This window comes from Megalobrama amblycephala, linkage group LG4, assembly GCF_018812025.1.
Source record: "Megalobrama amblycephala isolate DHTTF-2021 linkage group LG4, ASM1881202v1, whole genome shotgun sequence".
In the NCBI taxonomy this organism is placed as follows: Eukaryota; Metazoa; Chordata; class Actinopteri; order Cypriniformes; family Xenocyprididae; genus Megalobrama; species Megalobrama amblycephala.
Window position 1 is genome coordinate 9,201,200 of NC_063047.1, and position 24,740 is coordinate 9,225,939.

At 38.7% G+C, this 24,740-nt stretch overlaps 2 protein-coding genes across 7 annotated transcripts in view; both read left to right on the forward strand.

Moving 5' to 3' along the window:
* Positions 1–2,692: 2,692 nt before the first annotated feature.
* Positions 2,693–5,255, forward strand: LOC125266530 (atypical chemokine receptor 2-like). The gene has a single exon (XM_048187286.1). It carries the CDS (start codon positions 3,271–3,273, stop codon positions 4,288–4,290), a length of 1,020 nt encoding a protein of 339 aa, XP_048043243.1. The 5' UTR covers positions 2,693–3,270; the 3' UTR covers positions 4,291–5,255.
* Positions 5,256–8,818: 3,563 nt separating this feature from the next.
* The window catches only part of nsmfb (NMDA receptor synaptonuclear signaling and neuronal migration factor b), a 33,983-nt gene continuing 18,061 nt past the window's right edge, over positions 8,819–24,740 (forward strand). The window contains exons 1-6 of one of the 6 annotated variants that reach the window (XM_048187289.1): positions 8,820–9,242; positions 17,136–17,192; positions 17,471–18,154; positions 18,248–18,320; positions 19,651–19,656; positions 21,624–21,695. In XM_048187289.1, the coding sequence (XP_048043246.1) occupies positions 9,209–9,242; positions 17,136–17,192; positions 17,471–18,154; positions 18,248–18,320; positions 19,651–19,656; positions 21,624–21,695 (926 nt within the window). In that variant the 5' untranslated portion in view covers positions 8,820–9,208. Of the gene's footprint in view, positions 9,243–17,130; positions 17,193–17,470; positions 18,155–18,247; positions 18,321–19,650; positions 19,657–21,623; positions 21,696–24,740 lie in introns of all 6 variants that reach the window. The other 5 variants (XM_048187287.1, XM_048187288.1, XM_048187293.1 and 2 more) reach the window with 5 other exon arrangements.

Below are 24,740 nucleotides of genomic sequence, written 5' to 3' on the forward strand. Positions count from 1 at the left end.
GTTTACTGTGTCTCTCTTGTTCTGTGTGTGTTTTGTTGCAACCTGCTGCATTGCATGTATAATGTTAGCTGAAACAAAGGCCTCAATTTGAAAATGGTCTCAATTCCAAAACAGAATCTCATTACTCTGTCCAAACAAACTGCAGGTGTAATCATAACATCCCCACTTGCCTTGCTGGAGGCTGTTTAGCAAGACCAGTTTAGGCTGCAAGTAAAGTCAAGTGGAGTTTTTGCATTAGCATCACCAATCTCGGTTTAAACATATATGCAATGTATTTTTATGAAGTCTAAATTTTTTTTTTTTTTTTTTTCAAATTATGTTTCATTGACAAATAATCATGAAGAATCTAAACAGGAAACAGATGAAGACAAGGATGAGTCATTTTCTTTAGACTGCTATTGTTTTCAAAAATATGTCAAAATAATATATTAAAATATTCAGAAATATATTTTCATTTTAGAAATCAGAAAGGCCAGTACAGACCAGTGTTTCCTAACGTTTTTGAGTGGTAAATAAAATATTTTACCTGCCAATCACTGGCATCATACAAACATTTTATACACCAATCCCTTAATTGTGTTCTTTTTAACTTAATTTATTAATCACTTTAACACACACACGTTCATTTTTGTGAATTGTGGGGACATTCCATAGGCATAATGGTTTTTATACTGTACAAATCATATTATCTATCCCCTTACCCCTACCCCTAAACCAACCATCACAGGAAACTGTGCACACTTTTACTTTCTCACAAAAACTCATTCTGTATGATTTATAAGCCTTTTGAAAAGTGGGGGCATGGGTAATGTCCTCATAAGTCACCTCTTTTTGTAATACCTATGTCATACCCATGTCATTATACACATTTGTGTCCTGATATGTCACAAAAACGCGCACACACACACACACACACACACACACATTTGTTTTTGTGAAATGTGGGGACATTCTATAGGCGTAATGGTTTTTATACTGTACAAACCGTATTTTCTATCCCCCTACACTACCCCTATCCCTAAACCTAACCATCACAGGAAACTGTGCACACTTTTACTTTCTCACAAAAACTCATTCTGTATGATTTATAAGCCTTTTGAAAAGTGGGGACATGGGTAATGTCCTCATAAATCACCCTCTCCTTGTAATACCTATGTCATACCCATGTCATTATACACATTCGTGTCCTGATATTTCACAAAAACATGCCCACACACACACACACACACACAAGCGATAATGTGGGTCAAAAACAACTCACAAAGTTCCACATATTCTGCTGAATTTCATTCACGAAACTTTAACTAGTTTCTTTCCTTAAAGGGAGTTTGAAAAACAACAAAACATTAATTACAAATAGGTATTTTAAGCTATAATGTATTTTCCTGTTTTATGGAACCTGTTTATAAACTCTATTAATTATGCATAGGCCTACTGCATGCAATCTAATTAAAAAATACTTAAAACATACAATTCCCCCAGTACAGTTATTTCGGTAACACTTTACACTAAGGTTCTTTACACTAAGCCATACATTTATTACTGTATTTACTAATCTGCGTCAATAAGTTAATGAAAATCCAGTTGTTCATTGTTTGTTCATGTTAGTTCACAGTGCATTAACTAATGTTAACAAGATTTTAATAATGTATTAGTAAATGTTGAAATTAACATTAACAAAGATGAATAAATACTGTATGAGTGGTTCATTATTAGTTCATGTTAACTAATGTAGTTAACTAATTTTAACTAATGAACCTTATTGTAAAGTGTTACCGTTATTTCTGCACCAATCATGTCAGTTTCAGCATCAGTGGAAGTGAAGTGGTTAGATGCTGCCTTAGAAAAGAAAATTCCTCTCTCACACATTTATGGATGAAATCAGTGGAGGTGATAAATAAGTCAGTACTGCTATAGGGAAGGTGATGAACGTTGCTCTTTTGCGTTTGGTTCCAGCTCTCTATGTGCTAGAGGGAACTATCAGATCACAGCATCATCCCTCTGGATGGATCTATTAGCATGATGTATAGACTACACATGCACAACGCAGGAAACACAACACCTCAAAGCAGAACCCATCCAGAGGTTCAGAATTTAATTTCCTAACATTTGGTCCACAGTGTCGGAATTATAAACCCGTGTGCCATTTCAGAATAAGGCTAACATTAGGTTGAAGTTCATTGCTTTGTAAAACAAACAAACAAACAAACAAACAAACAAACAAACAAACAAACAAACAAACAAAACACAGGCAGTTAAAATATGAGCAGTTCTTGAAACTTTTTGTTTATTCAGATTTATTTTAGTCTGAGGAGCTGATTCATGTCTGAAAATCTATACCATTATATCTATAACATTTCTTATCAAAATAAGAAAAAGTATGTTTAAAATTCTAAACACACAACAGTGACATAGAGCATAACAGTGGAAAATGCACAAGAACCACAGAAGGGGAACTACTATATAATTATAATACTGTTAACATAATGCTAATGATATGTAAAAAAAAAAAAAAAAAAAAAAAAAAGAAAGAAAAAAAGTAGCTTATGCGTTATTTTTCACATATTGTTTTAAATAGATAGATAGATAGATAGATAGATAGATAGATACTGTAACTAAATTGAGACACAACATTATAATGTACAGTCTAAATTTGATTCATTTTGAGATTTGCTAAAAAAGTGTGAGATGATGGAAAAATTAATCTTTCCCAATTTTCTGTATTAGCCAACACTAAGCACTAATAATGGCCTATGGACCTGATATGCCGTGCATCTGTAGTTTCTTGCCTTTTCTGGTTGAAATGATATTTCCAGAGAGTGTGGGGGTGCATACACATAGCTAGCTGCTTTGCTAGGGGAAATGTGCTCATCTGTGCGTGAGGTCGGTCAGGCATGCAGCATTAACCACAACTCGCATGTGAACAGAGCTGATGCATATTTAATAAATTTTGCAAATCAGCTTATAAACACACATTACTATAATGCATTAACATTAACAGATGTTGAAGGAAGACAGAAGTGCTAAATACACCACAACAAACACAACATTCATTGACAGCCTTTTATAGCCAGACTGGCAGTTTTAAATTATCTACAACTGCACTATTTCTTTCATACACTCTAAAAAAGTCTGGGTTGTTTCAACCCAAATTTGGGTCCAATATGAACAAACCCAGCCGTTGTGTTAAATTAAAATACATTTTTAAACCCACGTTTGGGTTTGTCTATATTTGACCCAAATGTAACATTTTTTAGACTGCACATTTGCATGCTTGTTTGTTCACAGTCTCCACAAGACCACAATTGTGATCAAGGTTCACTTCCTGAGAATACATCCTCAACTAATGCTGGGCAAACCTCAAACTTTATTCACATCAGCAACTGGCAGGTGAACATGGAGGACCAGAACATTTCGAATAGCTCTCTGTTTGCCAGTCCCTCCGTGGAAATGCTAACATCCAGCACTGTTCTGGGATTGTGCTGTGTGCTAGGTGTACCAGGTAATCTAGCGGTGCTGGTCATGCTCGCCCAACATTTAAAGGAAGGCAGCTTCACCCCAAAACTGATGCTGAGTCTGGCTGTCTCGGATCTACTGAGTCTGATTTTTTTGCCTGTGTGGATCTATGCCCTTCTGAACGGCTGGGTTTTTGGCAGAGGTCTTTGCAAGTTATTTTCCTATGCAGTGTACTGGAGCCTCTACAGTAGTGTACTTTCTGTCACCTTGTTGAGTGTGCAAAGGTACCTGCAGGTGGTGTATCCACAGCGATGGGCGAAGCTTGGAAGGAAGGGCCAAAATGGGCTGATTTTTGGGATATGGGCATCAAGTGGAGCTTTGGCTTCTTACGCTCTCTATTACCGAAGCGTCGAGCAGAAGAAGGACAGGCTTCTACACTGTTATCAGGATTATAGGAATAATCTAGAAAAAATAATTGTCTTACTTGTTGAGACTCTAGTGATGTTTATTGTGCCTCTCTTCAGCCTGTTGTGCTTCTACCTTCGACTTCAACAACGGATAAGTCGATCAGCTTCCTTCAGCAGCCACAGGCTTACAAAACTGGCCGTCAGAATCGTAGTGGCCTTCTTCATATTCAGCACCCCCTGTATGATTAACAACGTTGTTTCAATGGTAGTGTCATGGGAATCAGATGCCAGCCACAATGTAACCGGAGCTCTTTTCTTTATCAACAGTTGCGTGAACCCTTTTCTTTACGCCTTTTCTGCTCGAGCACTGCGATGCAGAAGTGGACATTCAGATGAGCCACAACAAATTCAGAATGAAACTGAGTAAACAGGAAATCTTTAGACTAAATGTGCATTTCTGATGATGTTCTCTGTGTCTAATATTTGTGTTTGACCTGTGTAAAGGGAAGTGCCTATGAAAGTTTTTACCGTATATGTTTCCACAACTTGAATAGTTTATTTCCCCTTTAGAAAAATATTACAGTTAACAACTAATAACGTAATTCTGAAACAGGACTATGGAAGTCAACCAAGAATATCTTCTGCTATTTGTCTTGGCTTTTTCTTGCAATGTAAATGTTGAAACAAAATAATGTTTTTAGTAAGCTTTCATCTGCTATCCAAAAATTAGGAGAAATGTGGTAATGATGAGGCAGACAGACCACACTTGCTCTACTGACAACAGCTTTTAAAGAGGAATAGCCTAAATTGAACACTGAAGAGACATTAAAGGAACTTTAATCCCTCAACAAAGAAGATAAAGGATGCCAACAAAATCTTTTTTCCTACTGTTTATCATTTATTATTTGAAGCAAATTTTTTTTGACTAAAAGAAAGTCTCTTGACTTTGTGGTTAAAAGTCTATGGTTTGTGATTTTCACCTGTCTCCTCTGTGATTTGTCTTTATCTGTGGGCCCTCAACTCTACCCATGTTTTGAATTAAAATCTGTACAAAAAACACTTACAAATTTAATAATAGGCTACATATATATTTTTATGGTAATTAGAGTTACAGTCAAGGTTCTTAAGATTACAATTAGAATGTTTCCATTAACCACTATAATAATCAGTCTTCTGATTTTTTTATCAGCCTGCTGCGAAAAAGAATACGGGTAAGGGTTAGCTAAACTGAAAGGTTTACACAAATTTGTCTTTTTTTCTAGAAGTGGTTTTGTATGCTGGTTTCAAACACCTAGTTCAAAACTGTCTTACTAGATTTGGTAAAACAATTCTTTTTATAGGTGCCCTAGAATCAAAAATTGAATTTACCTTGGCATAGTTGAATAACAAGAGTTCAGGGAACGCGCAATTTAAAGGGGCCGCAGCCTGAATCGGTGCATAGTTAATGATGCCCTAAAATAGGCAGTTAAAAAAATTAATAAAAAAAAATCTATGGGGTATTTTGAGCTGAAACTTCACAGACTCATTCAGGGGACACCTTAGACTTATATTACATCTTGTAAAAACTGGCACCTTTAACAGATGTTGAAGGAAGACAGAAATGCTAATTACAGTACATCACAACAAACACCATATTCATGCACAGCCTTTTACGGCCAGACTGACAGTTTTTTTTTTTAAAAAGTATGTAAATCCTTTACACCACACTATTTTTTCATATACACTTTCATGCTTGTTCATTTACATTTGCATGCTGGGCAAACCTCAAACTTTATTCATATCAGCAATTGGCAGGTGAATATGGAACATTTCGAATGGCTCTCTGTTTGCCAGCCCCTCAGGGGAAATGCTAACATCCAGCACTGTTCTGGGATTGTGCTGTGTTCTGGGTGTACCAGGTAATCTAGCGGTGCTGGTCATGCTTGCCCAACATTTAAAGGAGGGCAGCTTCACCCCAAAACTGATGCTGAGTCTGGCTGTCTCTGATCTATTGAGTTTGATTTTTCTGCCTGTGTGGATCTATGCCCTTCTGAACGGCTGGGTTTTTGGCAGAGGTATATGTAAGTTATTTTCCTATGTAGTGTACTTGAAGGTTTTTTTGTTTTGTTTGTTTTTTGGTTTTTTTGACTAAATGAAAGTCTCTTGATTTTGTGGTTAACGGTCTCCTTATGGTTTGTGATTTCCCCTGTCTCCTCTGTGATTTGTCTTTACCTGTGGGACCTCAACTCTACATTTTGAATTAAAATCTGTACAACAATGGTAGTTGCGTTGGATCTGGAGAGACAGAAACCTCTCAGACTTCATCAAAAAGATCTTAATTTGTGTTCTGAAGATGAATGAAGGTCTTACGGATGTGGAATGACACGAGGGTGGTGAGTAATAAATGCCAGAATTTTCCTTTTTGGGTGAACTAACCCTATATATTTTTATGGCAATTAGAATAACAGGCAGAGATCTTAAAGGGATAGTTCACCCAAAAATTAAAATTTGATGTTTATCTGTTTACCCCCAGCACATCCAAGATGTAGGTGACTTTGTTTCTTCAGTAGAACACAAATGATGATTTTTAACTCCAACCGCTGCCGTCTGTCAGTCAAATAATGCTTGTAGCAGCCCTTGGCTTCTTGAAGACGAGGCAGAGAGTCTCTAACGGGTGCAATTGTTTTTATTCTTATAGAACCAGCATAAGCACCGTGAAAACTAAAAGTAAACATGCAAATAGCTGGTTAGCAGTATAACACATAAACAATAATTGGCTCAATTAACATGTGAAACTTTTTCCAGTAACAGTCAATGTAGACATTTACATCCTTAAACATTTTCTACACATTAACAACATTAACTAAGAATACACACCTCGCTCCGCTCACCAAGGGTGCAAACTTAGGCTTGCTGCTTCTTGTTTTAGTTGCTAGCTTTATGATCTCTGGGCTAAACAGTACACAAAGTGAACATAAGACAAAGCAACTTAAAATTGAAAAAAATGAATATAACTACTTAAAGTTACATACAGAGAGCAGAGAGAACAGCACCAGGATTACACAAACTGTGTTAACTTACATAGACGAGACGAGAGAAATCTAATGAGTGTGTCTGTTGATCAGCTATACAGATTCCTGGGCTCAAAGCCTCAAACCCTGTCACATGAATGACCTATATGACCGTGAATTAATTACCTATAGCGGTCTCTAGTGGCCACTTACAATGCTAGTGGACGGGAACTTCTACTATAAGAGTAAATAAAACTTGCATAGACAAGTCCAAATTAAACCCTGCGGCTTGTGACGACACATTGATGTCCTAAGACACGAAACGATCGGTTTGTGCGAGAAACCGAACAGTATTTATATTATTTTTTACCTCTAAAACACCACTATGTCCAACTGCGTTCAGCACTCGTTTAGTGCTAGACATCACCGCCGTTGTCAGAGCGCGATCAGACCTCACTGTTGGACAGAGTGGTGTTTTAGAGGTAAAAAATTATATAAATACCGTTCAGTTTCTCGCACAAACCGATTGTTTCCTGTCTTAGGACATCAATGTGTCACGAGCTGCAGGGTTTAATTTGGACTTGTCTATGCAAGTTTTATTTACACTTATAGTAGAAGTTCCCGTCCACTAGCATTATTTGACTGACAGATGGCAGCGGTTGGAGTTAAAAATCATCATTTGTGTTCTACTGAAGAAACAAAGTCACCTACATCTTGGATGCCCTGGGGGTAAGCAGATAAACATCAAATTTTCATTTTTGGGTGAATTAAGACTCCCTTTAAGATTACAATTAGAATGTTTCCATTAACCACTATAATAATCTTTTTTCTTTTTTTTTATCAGCCTGCTGCAAAAGTATAGAAGAATACGGGTAAGCAAGGGTTAGCTTAACTGAAAGGTTTACACAAATTTGTCTTTTCTCTAAAGCCGGGCACATATTTAACGACTAGCTAAAACATTCTAAGACTGAGCTTAGCATACTGTGATTGTTTCCTGTGACTGAAGCAGATTTAAATACTCACACATGGAATTTGAACACCGACTGTAATCGCAGACTGAACGCAACTGGCTCTGACTGGACGCGTTTGAGCGTGATCAATTTGCATCCATTATCGCCCTTACAATCGTTAGGTGTGTGCGCGGCTTAAAAGTGGTTTTGTATGCTGGTTTCGAACACCTAACTAAAATAAAAATTTCTAATTTATTTATCTTAAATTGTGTTGTATTTCTCTTTTCAACACACTGAATAAATAAATCAGCTGAAAAACAGAAAAGTAGGCTATATTTTTCTGCAAAGACATTATCCGTCAGGTTTACGTGCATTTCCTTTAATCCTAAAAATTAATCACAATGCAGTGTTTTATTCAAAATACGACTTTTGTTACAGGTGCTAAAGATGATGCTTTGTTTTATACATTTTTGCAATATTACTTTAAACTTTCTTTAACTAATAAAAGACTATTTATTAGGTGCACTGAAAGGAATAATATTAATATACATCATCTGTGCACGAGGTAGGGCCTTAAAAACATCAGCCAATCGTTTACGCGATCATCGCGTAACATACTACTTTACTGATTTTTTTCTTAAAACATACTAGTATTGTAGCTATTCAGACAGAAATCTAAAAAATTATGTTCTGTATAGCCTACCATAGATTTCTGGAACTGTCTGACATGAATATTAATATGGGGGGTTGCATGTGCTTTAAATGGTATAGCTAGTTTTAATATACAACAGCTATCTGCAGGCTGTATTCTGTTGAAAACCTCATGGCTTCCATATTGACAACACGCCTCGCTATTGGGGTCAACATGTGTTTAATGAACTGCATCTTTTTCTTAGGCAATATAGGCTGCTGGTGGAATTGACTTTTTTGTAAATAAAAAAGGTGTTTGTTAGTACCTTTTCTCCACTTTTAAGCTAGAGAGAGAGAGAGACTAAGTGAGTGAGTGAGAGAGAGAGAGAGAGAGCGAGAGAGAGAGAGAGAGAGAGAGCGAGAGAGAGAGAGCGGCGCGCAAGCACATTCTGGCGTACTGGCAGCTCACACTTCACATTGCTGTACTAACTCAAAGTCTACTGACGAGAGACCATAAACTTCACGTAGTGAAATTCAGCTGGACGTCGTGAGGAACAACATGAGGAACAAACGGAACGTCTGAGAGAGACCCTGAGCAGCAGTTTGAATCAAGAAGAGAGGAGGTGATCGTATCTCCACTCTGCGGATGATTTGTTTTGCATTGTGCATTTCTTTCCTCCATTTCAGATGTGACGAGTGGAATGAGCTGTTTTTACACACTGGTCGTTTCACTACAGCATGGGAACTGCCGTGTCCAAGAAGAAGAATTTAAGGAATGATGCGATTTCTTCTGTTGCCGCAAAAGTTAGGTGAGTCTCTGCAGTAGTAGCACAGGCGCGCGAGGAACGCGTCTCATGGAGGTGGATCATGTGCTGCTGCTCAAAACTAATACATCTCATCACACTTCATATCATAACATAATGTTTTCTTGTTGTTGACATATACAATTGATCGGAAATGGACCACCAGTGACAGCTCCTGGTGCTGTAATCGTTTTGACGACACGTTGTATACATAACTAGCGTACTAGGAACTTTTTGTCAAAATATTCAAGTTTGACTTAAATTACTTTTCAGGACTTTTTTAATGAAAATAATATGTGGTGCTTTTGTCGTGACAACCTTGTTCTAGTTTTGAGAAACAATCGGAAATGTAGTTATTTACTGTTGAGCACATAACATCATGACCATATTTATTGTTATTATATTGTTTTTTTTGTTTTTTGTTATAACTGGTTGTGATGATGATGCTAAAAATATTATTATTATAATCTATTTTCAGAATTCCGCAATTTACAGTAGCCTGGTGATTAAACTCTAAACAAACACTAGGCTACTATTGCATACATTATTATTTTTTACTTCATATTTTATTACTATTATTATTATTATTATTGATGATTTTTTTTATTTATTATGTTTTAAATGTTTCAATACAGTTTTATTTCCATTGTCAGTTTGGTTTTTGTTTGCTTAACAAACAGAGCAAATATAAGGCTGTTGTTCCACCATGACAGAAATACGTCAGTCACTCACTTTGTGACTCTCAATCATCACTGTCGTCATGAAGTCATGCGATTAGGCCTACCTTACTGACACAATGCTGAGACTGTTCTAAATTGATCTGTTTGTCTCTTTTTACATGGCTAGAATATTCATTTATATCATCTGGAGTTTTGTGTGGTAATTGTACCCTTGGACTCGACCAACGTCATTGTGCATCTTTGAAAGGCTTCCTCAGTCACTCATTTATTTTACCCACTCACTATAAATGACCTTTAACAACTGTATTCACTATGATATCAATGCTCTTTTCCCGAATCAGCTGTCACCAAACTTCTGACCGACCCTTGAGACTCCATCTGCATGACAGTGTGATCTTTTGCTGTATTCATCCTCCCTCGTCAGTTCATCTGTTTAGCTGGGTGATGCTTGACAGTTTCAGAATTTTTATATCTCAGCCGTACAGCACTTATTTATGCACTGTATGCCTTGAACAGAGAGACGTACTCTGGATTGGAGGAAAGTGTGGTCATTTTCAGTGAGAGCCTTCCCTCCTTCATGCTGCAATGGATTATTGTTGTTGTGTAAGATGCATTTACAGACTGTTAGGATATACTGTACACTGAACTGCACTACGCAGGCCTTGGGGAGCCTGATGGCTTCTTGACCACAGTATTTCTTGTGAGATGTTCTTCACATTTCCAACCTTATAGTGTACAGTTGGATATCAGAACAAATTCCATGCTTTGGATTATGGTGGAGTAAAATCCAGCATCTGTTCTGCATAAAAGCAAACTTAAACAGATGACATAAGATTGAATCCTAAAGCATATTTATACACATGTGCTGTCATTAGGGATGGATGGATAGATAGACTACTTATTACTTTAAGAACCTGATGTACCATATTTTTCAGCCCTTTTAAAATTCTCCCAAATCCAAAGACATATAGAGAAGGTAAGAACCACGCTGAAATGACAGCCCAATGCCAATTATAGAGTTGTTCAGTGAAGGGCTATAGATCTATAAACCTCCCCATAGTCTCACAGGCTGACATGTAAATGTCTAATTAGAGCTTGAGACCACCTGCAGTCATATGGAGGGAGGCCCAGATTATATGAAAACTCATATGTTTATATTTGTGTGACGATGCTTTGGGTTAGGTTGGGACACATGGTGTTTTCCTGTCTTTTTGCGAGATGTTTTGTAAAGATATTGAGTTAGGAAACCAATAATTTAAAGATTTTTTGACTATTTATCATATATTTTATTTCCTCAAAGTGTCTCTGGCCTTTTTTTTTTTTTTTTTTTTTGTGCTGCTGAGCCACCTTTGTAAATCTATGCATTTGTGAAATGAGTTAAAATGCTTATTTACGGACTGAGAATTTTTTTAGTTGGGTCTAATATAGTTGGTCCTGTCTCGTCCTTCAATATCTGTCTTAGTAGAAAGCCTGCACTACATTGTTTCACCACAATGTGCAGCACAATCTGTTAAGGTCAGACTGATAGAATTAGGGACCTTTTTAAAAGAATCTTCAGTCATTCTTTACTAACGTTTTGGAAGGCTGTACACAGATTTTGAGATTACCCCACAGCCTAAAACAGCACTAAGTTCGGCAAACTTCCCCCACATCTTGATTGTTAGTTACACCATCTGGAATAATGCGCTACATCTTCCTCTTTTTGTGGATAGGAATAATAAAATCCTCCATTCTTCTCCTGTTTTACTGACTGCGCAGACCAAGTTGTGCAACATAGCTTTCAGAATGAGCTTTTTTGCAGCTTACTTCCAATAAATGGCCTTTTTGTACTGCAGGGAGAGTTTTGAGTTCTGAAAGGTCTCGAAAATTTGGAATGGATCAGCTGGGACATTTTGGTCGATTGCCATTTGGAACCACAATGTTTGCTAGTGCGACTAATTTATAGACCTGCTCATTAAGTGTTAATGAATTTCTAATGAGGATATTTTAAAAGCTGAATGCCAGTGGCAGATGTTGAGCATTTTCAGAGACGACTATGACTCAGTGTTTAGTTCACACTGCAAGCTTACATAAATTGTAGCTGTCAATGACAAAAACTCTTAGCTGGCAGTGAGGACAGTGTGAGTTTGGACAGTTTGAACGGTACACTAAGAAATCAAATTGGCAAAGAGAACACAATGTGTAAGTTCTTTATGAGCGAATGAGGAGGAGGACAAGAAAAAATGCAAGAGAAAGGGGTCATGTCACACATGGATGTTCTGGTTAATGCATCTGAGGCACTCAAGAACAAATTGTACTTGCTTTTTACTAAATTAGTGTAGCGGACGAAAGCGGTCTGCTGAAGTTGGAGTCACCCAGGGCAGAAGCACTCATTCCTTGAACTGTGCGTGAACAGACCCATGAAAACAGCAGTGCATGAACAGCTCCAGGGTGTGCTCACTCTACTCTCCTTTACCCATGCTGCCTTCGTGCAGTTATAACCTCATGCTTTCGATCTATATGCCAGTGTGTATTTGTGTCCACATTGGGCAGTTATTGTTTTACATCTGCTTGTATTTTCACATTGTTCATCTGAATCACTAGTCATCCGCCTCTTCTCCTAGAGCGCCACAGGGCTTTCGTCTAGCAGTCCTGGTTAAAGCATTTGCTGTAGTTAATATGGTTAAAACGCTTCTCTCTGCGTTCCCTCATTGCTTCCTCCCCTTCCCCCTTTACTGTCACATGGCTGAAAACATGTGAGATGCTTCCAGATGTAAACACTACTGCATCCTCAGACAAACTGGCATGAGACGACGGCTAGTCTGTGTTCGAAAGAGAGAGGAGAAATATGTTTGAGAGTGATTTGGACCTCTCATACCCTACAGTGATTCTCAATATTTATTATTCATAATTTGATAATCTCCAACTGAGTAGCTTTGCTGTTTTTAATCAGAGATTTTTTATTTAAAAAAGAACAGTAAACAATCCTCACACTAATAAGGTAATTGCTTGTGCCTTAGGCAGAAGGTATTAATGCAGAACAATTGGATTTCAAAAGGCACAAATGAATCCCAGAGAGTGGACAAGCACAGCCAGTTTTGAGGTTCAGTGGTTCTGCAATGAAGGTGTGGGGTGAGGTATCACTTCCCCTGCCTCATCCTTGAATTTTTAACAAAGCATAGATTATAAAACAAGCCAATGGGGCCAGTGTTGGGGACCTCTGAGAGTCAGGGACCTCCAGCTGAGAGGCCCATGGTGGCCTGATACCTGGAAACAAGCCACTGCCAATGTAAAATGCATATAAATGAACAGCTTTTGAATGTGTGCCTGTTGAATGTGTAAATATAACAAAATAAATCAAGAAATGAGGAATGTTATCTTTGCCTGGCCCATCCGTAGCACCATGAGTTCATTTTGAACACCTTATTGCAGATATGATGTTGAATATTGGTCGTAGGGCATCCATTTCGCGGTGTATTGCACACACAGTGTGTTTATTCTCACAAATGTAATTTTATTTCTCATATTTTCAATGCACTTTCTTGTTATTTGGACATTACATATTGACTATTGCCCAACATGGCCGGACCGTAATCCATCTTTGTCTATTACAGACATGTGTTCTCAATTTGTCCTCTCCAACCCTCTTACAGGAATCGACTGACCATAGAGAGTATTTGGACTTTTTCCAGTGCTCCAGTTGACTTAAGTACTTGCATAGTATAAAGATTCCTGATTAGCCCAATAGCTTAGCTAAGGAGTCTCCAAACTCGGTCTTGGAGGGCCACTGTCCTGCAGAGTTTAGTTCCAACCCCAATTAAACTCACCTGAATTATCGATTTAGGCATACTAGAAATTTCCATGCAGGTGTGTTGAGGCAAGTTGGAGCTAAACTCTGCAGGACAGTGGCCCTCCAGTACTGAGTTTGGAGACCCCTGGCTTAGCTTATAGCTTATACACTTTGCATTTGCACGTAACCTACATTTTTTGCAGTACTCTTTAATGTAATCCAAATATTTAAGTTATTAAAAAACTAATGTAATCATGTTCAGTTCGTATTTAGTAAGATGTAAATATAAAAAGATTTAAAGGGATAAAAATTGGCCACATGGCCAGCCCATTTAAGCTTGGATCCTGGCGTACTGCCCTCAGACACCCACTTCACTTATCTATCTCACAGCAATTTTACGGGATTGCTCCCGCTGAGTTCTGCCCTCCAATCTTATTGAAAATTATTTGTGTCCTAACTTCTTTTCCGGGCAGCCCTCTGCACTGTACTTCCTTCTCTGTTGCCAACCATCCCATCCCATTTCTCCTGCTATCTGCCTGCACACACCACTCCTCACTGACTAGGAGCTGAATGTGTTATTTTAAGACTACCATAGAGTACATTTCAAGTTAACCATGTCAGTACAATCATAACACAAACACTGTGGGTTTCGATGAGTCGGCATAGGTCCGTTGCTCTCTTTTAGTTCTAGTCCACCCTTGCCCTCTAATGTTTTTTGATTGGCCCATCACACTTTAAAACACTTAACTTGTACCTACTCCAGGCACTGCGGAGTGAGACAGTGAGAAGAATGATGAGAAAGGGATTGGACGATTGCACTCTGCACCACTCTTCCCATCTGTTAGAAGAGTTTGTTAAGTGAGGAGAGAGAGAGAGAGAGATGCACATGTTGGCTAGTATTTAATTATTCAAAGTGTCGTTGCAGGAAAGCATGGCTACTCCAACAACAGAGCCATCACATTTCCCAGCATCCCTAGAGAGGTGCCGAGACTGCACGATTTGCCCATGGCATGCTGATTATGGGTTTGTGTGCTTGTGGAGGTGCTTATCTGTTCACAGTTCAGTGTGCATTTGTGTAGCATGCACGTTTCTCAAAGTGCAGGGATGGAGGTGGGCTTCAAAGAGTCTATTTATGAATGTTAGAATCGATCTACATATTTAGTAAGCTTGTGCACGAGAAACATTTGTGTGGGAACTAGTCATTATTAGTTCAGCACTTAGAACTAAATTAAAAACAATATAAGTAAAACAGGTTGGTTTTTTATTTGTACATGCTAGTTGGTGTACTCTCCCAGCATATGCGAGTGATAAGGGTGCATTAATAGTGTTCTCGCTGAGCCACACAGGAGGGGAATACTGTCTAAATCTTTCCCATGCTTAAGAGGTGGAGTGATTCATTTGATAATGGAATCTGGCAGCTCTTCGAATGCATTAATGATTTGTATAAATCATCTATGCTGATTGTAAGGGCCATAGGGAGTTCAAATGCATTCATTTTTTTTGTTGTTTTTTAATGGACTTCAGCATTGTGGAAGCCATTTTCAGCGCCACACACACACACACACACACACACACAATGAAAACATTGCATAAAGGTCATCCTGCAGGTTAAATAAGAGGAAGGTATGGCAATGTAGGAGACAGAGTTCTTCGAATCCTGTCTTTTATTGCTAAGAACACATGCCATGGTTCAACTCATAAAGCTTTTTCCCTTTTCCTTCTTTATAACAAACTCATCTTCCTGACCAGAGGTCGTGTTAACCAAATATTTTCTGTCATTGACTGATTTTTTCTGAAGGCCTTCCATTGTTTTGACAGATTACACTGAGAGTGATCTATTCTATTGTAACTGTAATTCCCACCCTTGTTGAGTTAGCGCGAGTTAGCATGAGTTCGGCCTCCAGAACAAAATTAAAACTACCACGAGAAGTCATCTGTCTGAGGCAAATATGCAAAATTTAATGACATTTGCCTCTGCATCAGTCTCCCTTGATTAGTTTGATGGCGAGCATCCAGCTTAACTCGATGCGGACCTGGAGAGATGATTTGAGTTCAGGCAAATACAGAGCGTCGATTGAGTTTAGTTCACTTCATTTTTTACGTTTTGTTCATATTAGAATTGGAATTGTATTTTGTAATATTGTGGTGTTCAGGCACAAAGGTTGTGTTTTAGTGGCCTTCGGTGTCACTGCAGGGGGCAAAAATCAAACATTCATCTGCTTTGTGTGGTGTTAAACTTACATGATGCACACTCTGTTTTCTTTTTTTTTTCAAATAAATAAATGCATAATATAGCCTATATGCTCAGCCTGTAAGTTCAAGATTAAAAATGGAAATATGAATGAAAACAAGAGCTATTAAAAGTCTTTTCAGTAAAGTATAAAAATTAAAATGACTGGTAAAATAGATTATGAAAGAATTTTTACGACCCTCTCCATCAAACTGACGGACAATGAGAAAATCTGATGCAACCTATGCTTTCTGACTTCTGAGCTATTGCTCCCTCCCTTCATAAAGCAAGTCATATTAGGGGCCATGTTTTTGTGAGTGACCTTATACTGGAAGCTGTATGCCTGTACACCTCATTGCCCAGAGAAGCTATGGGATGTGGAGTTTTTCAGCATTTTTCTGAAAGCATCTGCAGGTGTGGTGGCCTAGTTTAAATTGGCAGCATATCTTATGACATTATCTGCTAATGTTTTTCCATTTTCACTCGTGAGATTTTTGGATGCCGGAAATATACTGAGTTAGACCTGTAGTCTTATGCTTTGTGTTGAGTTTGTATTGAGTTTCGACTGCACATCTCACACAGTGATATGGTCAGAGGCGAATTATAAAGCAGACATTATATTTAAATGGGAAGCCATTAATCACTCAAGCACATTAGTGGCCAAAAGGAGAATCTAAAATTGCTTGATAAAGTTAGTAGTCTGTAAATGTCTCTGTGTAATGCTATAGAACATGTCCATGGAAATGGATATGAAATATGGAAGCTGTTTTTAATGAAAAACGATCTGCTTGTTAAGTCATGGAGTATCGAATACGGTTTCCGGGTCCAAACTTATCCATTTCAAGTGAGAATACTGTCTCAACAGGCACTGTTCATTCACATTCTCTGGGCTCACGTGTCCCAGACACTAGTATTTTAACATTCTGAAACTATGAATCTCTGGCTAACTGAGATTTTGGTATGGAATTAAAGGTTAGGATCATGTTTTTTTTTTTTTTGGTAGTACTGCAGCACACCGTTACTGTATATTAGCTCCATTTTTGTTTGATTTTGGGATCTGAATTTGGACCTGAAAACAGTGACACGTGACATTAGATTTAACAACCGGATTATGAATAACTGCCGAGACCTGAAAGCAACAGTATGCGAAAGTACGTCAAGACTGAGAGTTTTATCTCCATGCTTTGATTTGGTCTTCTGTTTGTCTCTCTGCAGAGCAGCTCGAGCATTTGGAGAGTATCTTTCTCACACACACCCTGAGAACCGCAACGGAGCAGGTTAGGTTCATTCCACCTCATGCCCTACTTTCATTTGTCCTCACATCTTTTGCCCCCTCCTATTCACCTCTTTCGCAGTTTGTGAAGTACCTGAGTGTATTAATACTTGCATTAGGCAAAGCATCATCCTTTCGGTTTAACATTAATTCCACATCTGACCACTCAACCTGTCATCTTTCTAATGGTTCATTACAGAAGAGCTTTATTGGCACCTGTTGCTTTGCCAAGGCAAGATGAAAAATCTCTGTTTTTCTTAGTTTCTTTGTCTTTCACTCCAGATCATTTGCTGTCTGACACCTTCATTGGTCAAGACACAGACTCCCCTGACATCAGCCGACTGAACAACAATAACAGCCTCCAGCCATATTCCCAAAACACTCTCATAGTCAAGCCCAGTCAAGAAGAGGTTCAGCCAGGCTTCCAGTCTGCACCCCTTCATACCAGTTCCAAGCGTCGTCTCTCCATAGAACGCAGCCTTTCTTCTGAGGACCAGCAGCATCAAAAGCGTGTGGAGAGCTCTTTGAAGCCAGCACGTGTGTACACCATTACCAGGGAGCGAGATATGCTCGGGGGCCAGGGAAGCGAGGAGAGCCTGGAGCTAGAAGTGCTGAAGAGGACCACAGACCCGCCTAAAACCAATGCTCCCTCCAATTTACATGGCAGCCATCATCGTGGAAGCCACCATCGTGGAAACAACGGCCCCACCCACCAGCATCACTATGGCCATGCACCTCTGACCCAACCTTTGCAGAGCTCAGGGAGTGCCCATAACATCCGGGACTGGGGGTCGAGAAGGAGCAGGTCTAGAGAGGACTGCACGCCGGATTGTGTTGCCTGTATTCGGCCACACTGCCAGAGCCAGCGCTCTCTGGACCTTGAGACGTCACCTCACGGTGGTGGCAAACAGCACAAGAAGCTGGAGAGAATGTACAGTGAGGACCGTGTGTCCACTGAAGATCGAGGTAAGAAGATCACGATCACCGAGTAACTGTTTATTGGTTTATTGACTTTGAGATTTACACAATACCTGCTGCCTTTGCTCTTTTTGCTTGCAGAGGATCACACGAACAGTTGGTTCCCTAAAGAGAACATGTTCAGCTTTCAGACTGCGACCACCACCATGCAAGCGTGAGTATACATGGAATTTATTTCATTTCATCAAACCTCTTCCTTCATCCTTTGGCTTCCTCTGGAGTAGGGTTGGTCTCTGGAGTAGGGTTGGTCTCTGAAGCAGACAAGTACTGTAATTTAAGCTATCCTGACTCATGCATGGGGGAGGACAGGAGGTCTCTTTCTCCTTCCCTTCCTTTTTTGTTCTTTTTCTTTTTCTTTCTATTTTTCTTTCCCTTACTCTTTACCTTCTTCGCTCTCTTCCTGTTTCTATTCCTTTTTCATCCCCTTCTTCTTTTACATTCTCATTCTCTCTTTATCCTTCTTTTTTCATTTCAGTTTCCTTTCTACTGTACTTTCTCTTTACCTTATTCATTCTCTTCCTGATCAAGTTCCCTTTATTCTTTTCCCTTTTTCTTTCACTTCCACTCTCTTCCTTTTGTTTCTGCCTCTTTCTTTTCATCTTTCATTTTTCTTTCCATTTGTTTCCTCTTTTCTTTGCATTCTTTGTTCTCTTCTTTTTTCTTCTTTTTTCTCTTCATTTTTCTCTTTCTCTTCCTCTTTTTTCTTTTTCTTTTCCATCCTGTTTCCCAACCTCTTACACGTTCTCTCTTCTTTGTTCTTTCTCTTCCTCTGTCCATTTTTTCTGTTCTTTCCATTCCTGTTTCCCCTCTCCTTTCTCTTTGCCTTTTTTATTCTCTTCCTCTTCCTTTTCCTCTTCCTCTTCCTCTTTCTCTTTCATTTATTCTTCAACTTTTCAGTAGAGTGAATTCAGGCTTCATTATTCTCTGTGCACAGACGCCTTCGCTCAACATGACTGCTTAATTATCACCTGTCGGGCAGAAGTCTTAATCACAGAGCCCACTGGCTGAGCCCCCCCACTGGGGTGCAGTCCACCTCCCTCCAGCCGACATGCATGTTGTCTCCCCCTCAACCTTACTATGCCCTCCCACCTCATCATGCCATCCTCCACTCTAATCCCACTTCCTGTCTAAGAATATTTAGCTCTTTGCAACTACTTAATTCATGTTCTCCTGACTTATTCATTCCATCCTTTTGCTGGTTTCTAATTGACACTTTCACTTTAGAACTTTTTCAGTTTGTGTGAAATGTCAGTGTTTTTTCCCCCTGTCCTTTGTGGTTCGCTGTAGAGCTGTCATTTTGTAATTGACTGGTAAAGCACTTGGTGATTCCTTCATAAGACCTGACCCAGAGTTAATATTTGAAAGACACATCTATCATCCTGTGTACCTTTCCTCTTTACTTTTCATGTGTTATCTTGTGATGGTTAAAGCACTGTTCTCTCTTCTTTTTATCTTTTTTTATGCATCTTTCCTTGGCTCTAAAGAATATCGTGAGTATTCATTTCTCATTAGCACTTTGTTTAAAAAAAGTCAACAATCCACTCCATCCCCACCCTCTGCTCCTCTGTGCTGCTGCCTCTTCTGTCCTGTGTTAACTCTCACTCCACCAGCATTGGACAGAGTGTTTGAAGTTATGGAGAATCTCTGTCTCACACAGCACACATACTGCTCTTGATATACCAATACCAATAGCGAGTCATCCAGGTCGGTATCACTAATCACATTTCAGCTGCTGTGTAAGAGAAAGACTTTGTTTGTTGTACTACTATGGTGACCTGACCTTTAACCTTTTTAACCACTTTTTTGCCCAGGTTTTAACTACAAATTGGGTACCGAAGCTTTGTTCCAAAACCTAGTCACGGTACTTCCTTGAAAATAAATTTCAGCACAGCACTACAACAATCATAATGAAATTCCCCTTCACAATAGATAATGCTTTAGAATGAACTCTATTAGAGAGCAACATATGGCAACATATATTGAGCAACATATAATTTTTCTGTTCAATAAAATACCTTACTCACCTATTGAGTAATAAAACACCATCTCCACATCACTTTTACAATATTTTCAAATCCCTCAGTTCTCGCCAATTTCCGAAAAGCCAAGTCAATGTTGATTCTTGTTTTATTACGAGCTCTGTCATGTTCTCTTTTTGCCAGCAGACTCTCTTCTGTTTGGGAATTTTCAAAATGGGGGATTCCACAAAGATTGAAGATTTAGTGTGCTCTATGTCAATCTTTCTAACTTGTTGTGAAAGCTAACCTATGCCACTTCCACACCATACCCACTTCAAAGTAGGTGGAGCAACTTTTCTCTATTTATGGTTATGAGGAGACACGCACGGGCGAGTGACGAATGTACGTAATTTACAGCGAAAACCATCCAGCTAGGTCTAAAATATAAACACCTATAATAGGCTTACCATAGTGAATCAGGGTAAGACAAAAAAAAGTTATGGAAAAAGGATTGACTCATTTAAATTGTTGATTTTGAACAAAAAAAAAAAAAAGTTACATAGTGTACTGTCTAATACTGTAATATTTAAAAACACTTAGAACATACAAATAAAATACAATTTCAATTAATTATCAAAATTTCTATCATCTCTATCTGCAATACTGCCTTAAATTGTATCTAAAAACAAGGTATCTTTGAGAGCGACATAATGTTCCTACCTTTAGGAAGAGCTTTTGTGTCGGGAGCCTGCCTATGTTGTCTTAAAATAAGACCTAGATTGACAGTTGACTAGATTTTGGAACAAAGCTTGCATTTTGACCATAATGCATGGTATATTTTAGCAATTTTGTCAATTTTTAGCAGTTTTGGTGGACTGTCCCTGTTAGGAGCAATATGGTGATTGCTGCCATCACTGTTGAATATTGCACACAAAATATATAAATATAGCCTGAGTATACCCCAGAAAAGTCACTCATTTCAAGATTTGTACGCAGTGTTCCAAGACCGTCGCCAATCTGTCAAGACTCTGAAGGATTTCAGGATGCAGTCACATGGACACATCCACATGCAATTAAATGCACACACACACTGTCAGAAAGTAGCTTCTGGGCTGCCATTAACCTCATCTGCTGAGGACAGGAGTTTGATTTAACATAAACTGTCAATGATGATGGCTATATCTTCTGTCACCCTGTCAAAAACAATAGAAGCATGCTAGATATGATAACCACTCCCACAAAGATGTTACAGTTTTCTGTGAATATATCCTCTGTGCTGGTTGGTGACTGAGTGTCTGTTACACTTGACTTTGCTGTGGTTGTAGTGTGGTTGTAGTAGTTTGTGTACGTGCGTGAAGTCGTGTCCCGTTGACTTGTGGGTGGTGATCAGCACCTGTTGTGGTTTGAACCTTCCTGTGGCCACACTAGACTTTTCCCTTTGCACTGATTCCTGTACACACACCTACATCCACAACCTATAACAATGTGACCGGTCCCAGCAGGGCGTTCCGTGGAATTGCAGAGAGAAAGAGGAGGAAAAGAGAGCAAGAGGCCACCGCACTGATGGAGAGGTACTGTTTACAGCCCCTAATGTCCTGTGTCACAGCCCTTCCCAAAACACACCCACACACATGTAGAGTGAGACAGTGGAGAGATAGTGTTTTGCGTTGTTCTGTGTTACTTTAGTATTATGGTTTGTGGATCGCATCAGATCTTTAAAGTCCACACTCCAATCCTGCACACTACACATTAAGAACTGTTTCCTTCATGGCACACTTCCCTGTGGAGTTGTGATGCTAGACTTATCAAGCAGCAAGCCAGCAGCAGTTTATTGATCCAAACCCAGGAATTTCTGCAGAAGCCTGTTTCCATGTTAGAGTAAAAAATAAAACCAGTTATTGTGAGAATGTTTAAAACCATCTTACAAACCTTTATGGATTTTTACATTTTCATTAGGACATTTTTTTATGTTTATTAAGCCATCTGATGGTCCTCACAATATATGTGATTTCAGGTTTACTGCCCTTGAATGAAAGCAAAACCTGACACACACACAAAGCACCGGAGTGTTTGTTTGTGTGTCTGTCTGTGTTTGGCTGCTTGGATCAATAGGTCAATCAAATAACTGAAGGTGCTGTACTTGGAGCGTGTTAATCGATACAGCTGACAACTGAACACTTTCTGAGTTTCACTTATCAATCTAGTGTCACGTAGCACACTAATGCCATGTGCACCATGAATAACTCAACAGCAAATCTCATTCCACCTGGACAAATTGGCTTACATATTTAAAAACGCTTGTTCACCAATAAAATCTAATTGGCCTGCTGGCAGATCATCAAAAAGAGTCTTCTAGCGTGATGCAGAATTGCAAGAGAGAACTAATGTGCAGTGCACTGAAGCTAACTTGAAAGGCAGATTCTTCCCAGAAAAGGTATAACAGAGTTCAGCTCCCCGTTTATTCTACAGAACAACAACGAAAAAAGAGCAGTCTGAATGTAGCTTTTAGTGTTCTCCAGAGATCCCATGACGCTGCTCAACAACATTACTGTAGATGCCTGTCCCTGTCCTCTGACTGTGGGAGGGTTGCAGATAATTGGTTGCATCCATTAGGATTACAAAACAACTGCACATGAAAGGTTTAGTTCACTCAAAAATGAATTTTCTGCCATCATTTACTCTTTTATGTCTTTCAAAACCCTTATGAGTGTTTTTCTTCCGTCAAACTCAAAATAAACAGTTTTATAATAATAGCTTGGTCCTTTGTTTGCATGCAATCACAATAAATGGTGACAAAATCAATTCATGCATTCATGTCCGTATGATTTGTGTACTGTATTGCAAGTATTACTAATACAATAGCTTTGTGTGATGAACAGACAAAAATTTAGGCTGATTAGTTACCAACTAATATTATTACTCTTCAGTGTAACTGAATAACTGTGTCAGTGAGATGACCTCACAGTTGAACAGGACCAGTTCAATTAGTGAACACATGGTTTTTCAACTGCGTCTGCCGATTCAGTTTAACTATTTATTCACATCAAAGATAGGTAGGGCGTGCCTTTTTACCATTTTGTAGCTTGACAGCCCCCAGTCCTCATTTTTTAAGTAAGTGGCCAAAAGCACTTTCTACTGTATGTTCCATGGAAGAAATAAAGTCATATGGGTTTGGAACAACATGAGGGTGAGTAAATAATGACAGAATTTTCATTTTTGAGTGAGCTATCCCTTGAAGCTTATAGTGTTTTTAATTGTGCAGAGTTTCTTTATTTGATAAAAAAGTGGAACATGCACTAAATCTTCTGGTACAGTAAACTTAGAGCTGTTTCTGTTGTACTCATTTGAATGGCTGTGCTTTTTAATAAATGTGTGATGTTATATTCTTTGCATAAAAAGCAGTGGAAAAAAGTATATGAGGATCAACATGAGGTCACACTCGGACGATCTGGCTGATCTTTCTATTTTCAGCAGGCTCACAAATGAGGATTAAGATCATTAATGTGTCTAATTAAAAATGGTCTGCTGAAAAGACATAGTTCTCTTGATATGCGCTTCTATTTTTAAAACTTGATGAAGATCTGCGCTCTTTCCTTGTCAGCCGGCACATTGACTTTGACAGCAGTTTAGAAGGTTGTCAGCAAGACGGACATAAGGAGAAAAGCAGTTCTGACAACTATACAGATGCATTGTCACCGTGCTCTTTGTAGCCATCTCAAATATAACAGTGATATTAAAAAAGCCCTTTTCTCTTTTGTAAAATGTTCACGTTGGTGGATTTGATTAGAGGCTCGTAGAGGCACAGTTACATGTTGTAAAAAAAGTCCTCTGCTATGCATCACTGTACTGCAGGAATATTAGTTTTCCCGCAGTATATTTTACTGGTTTAGGCGGCAGTGCTTTTTTCTAATATTGTGGTGTTGTGCATGTGCATCATGCCTGCTGAAACAAAATGCTTACTGTAAGATAAGAACTGCACGTTATGTGTGGGAATTATGAAATCGTGGCCATCGGTTTTTATCCTGTTTTTTGTACAAGCCAAATTGCCTCATAATTTCATCCCTGGCTCAGCTCTCCTCTATTTTAAAGGCTCCACATTGAATGTGTGAACTGCTCTATTATTTGTTGGCAAATGAGGAAAGACCACCTACCTCTCCACAGCACACTCTACAATACTACACTACGGTGTAACCATGGTGACATGATGCATGGAGAACAAGTGTAGAGTGCTAACGAGAGGAGGGAGGCTGTCGGTTGAAGGAGTGGGTCAGCTGAACTTGCTTTCTTTCTCTGATAAGGCTGTTTGTGGTAGTCAGTTTTCTGTGAACAATTTTATGGTATTTCTGGTTTGAAAGTAATGAGAACATGACGAAAAGTAAAAAAAAAAACATTTTTTTGCACTTTCTATGAAGTTATTCATATTTTTAGCAAGGTTTACTGCACTAACACCTACCCACAGATGAATTTAAAGGGTTAGTTGACCCAAAGATGAAGTTTCAGTCATTAAGTAGGCTACTGACTCTCATGTCCTTCCAAACCTGTAAAGGCTTTGTTCATCTTCGGAACACAAAGATATTTTTTGATGAAATCCGACAACGTTTCTGGGCCTTGAAAAT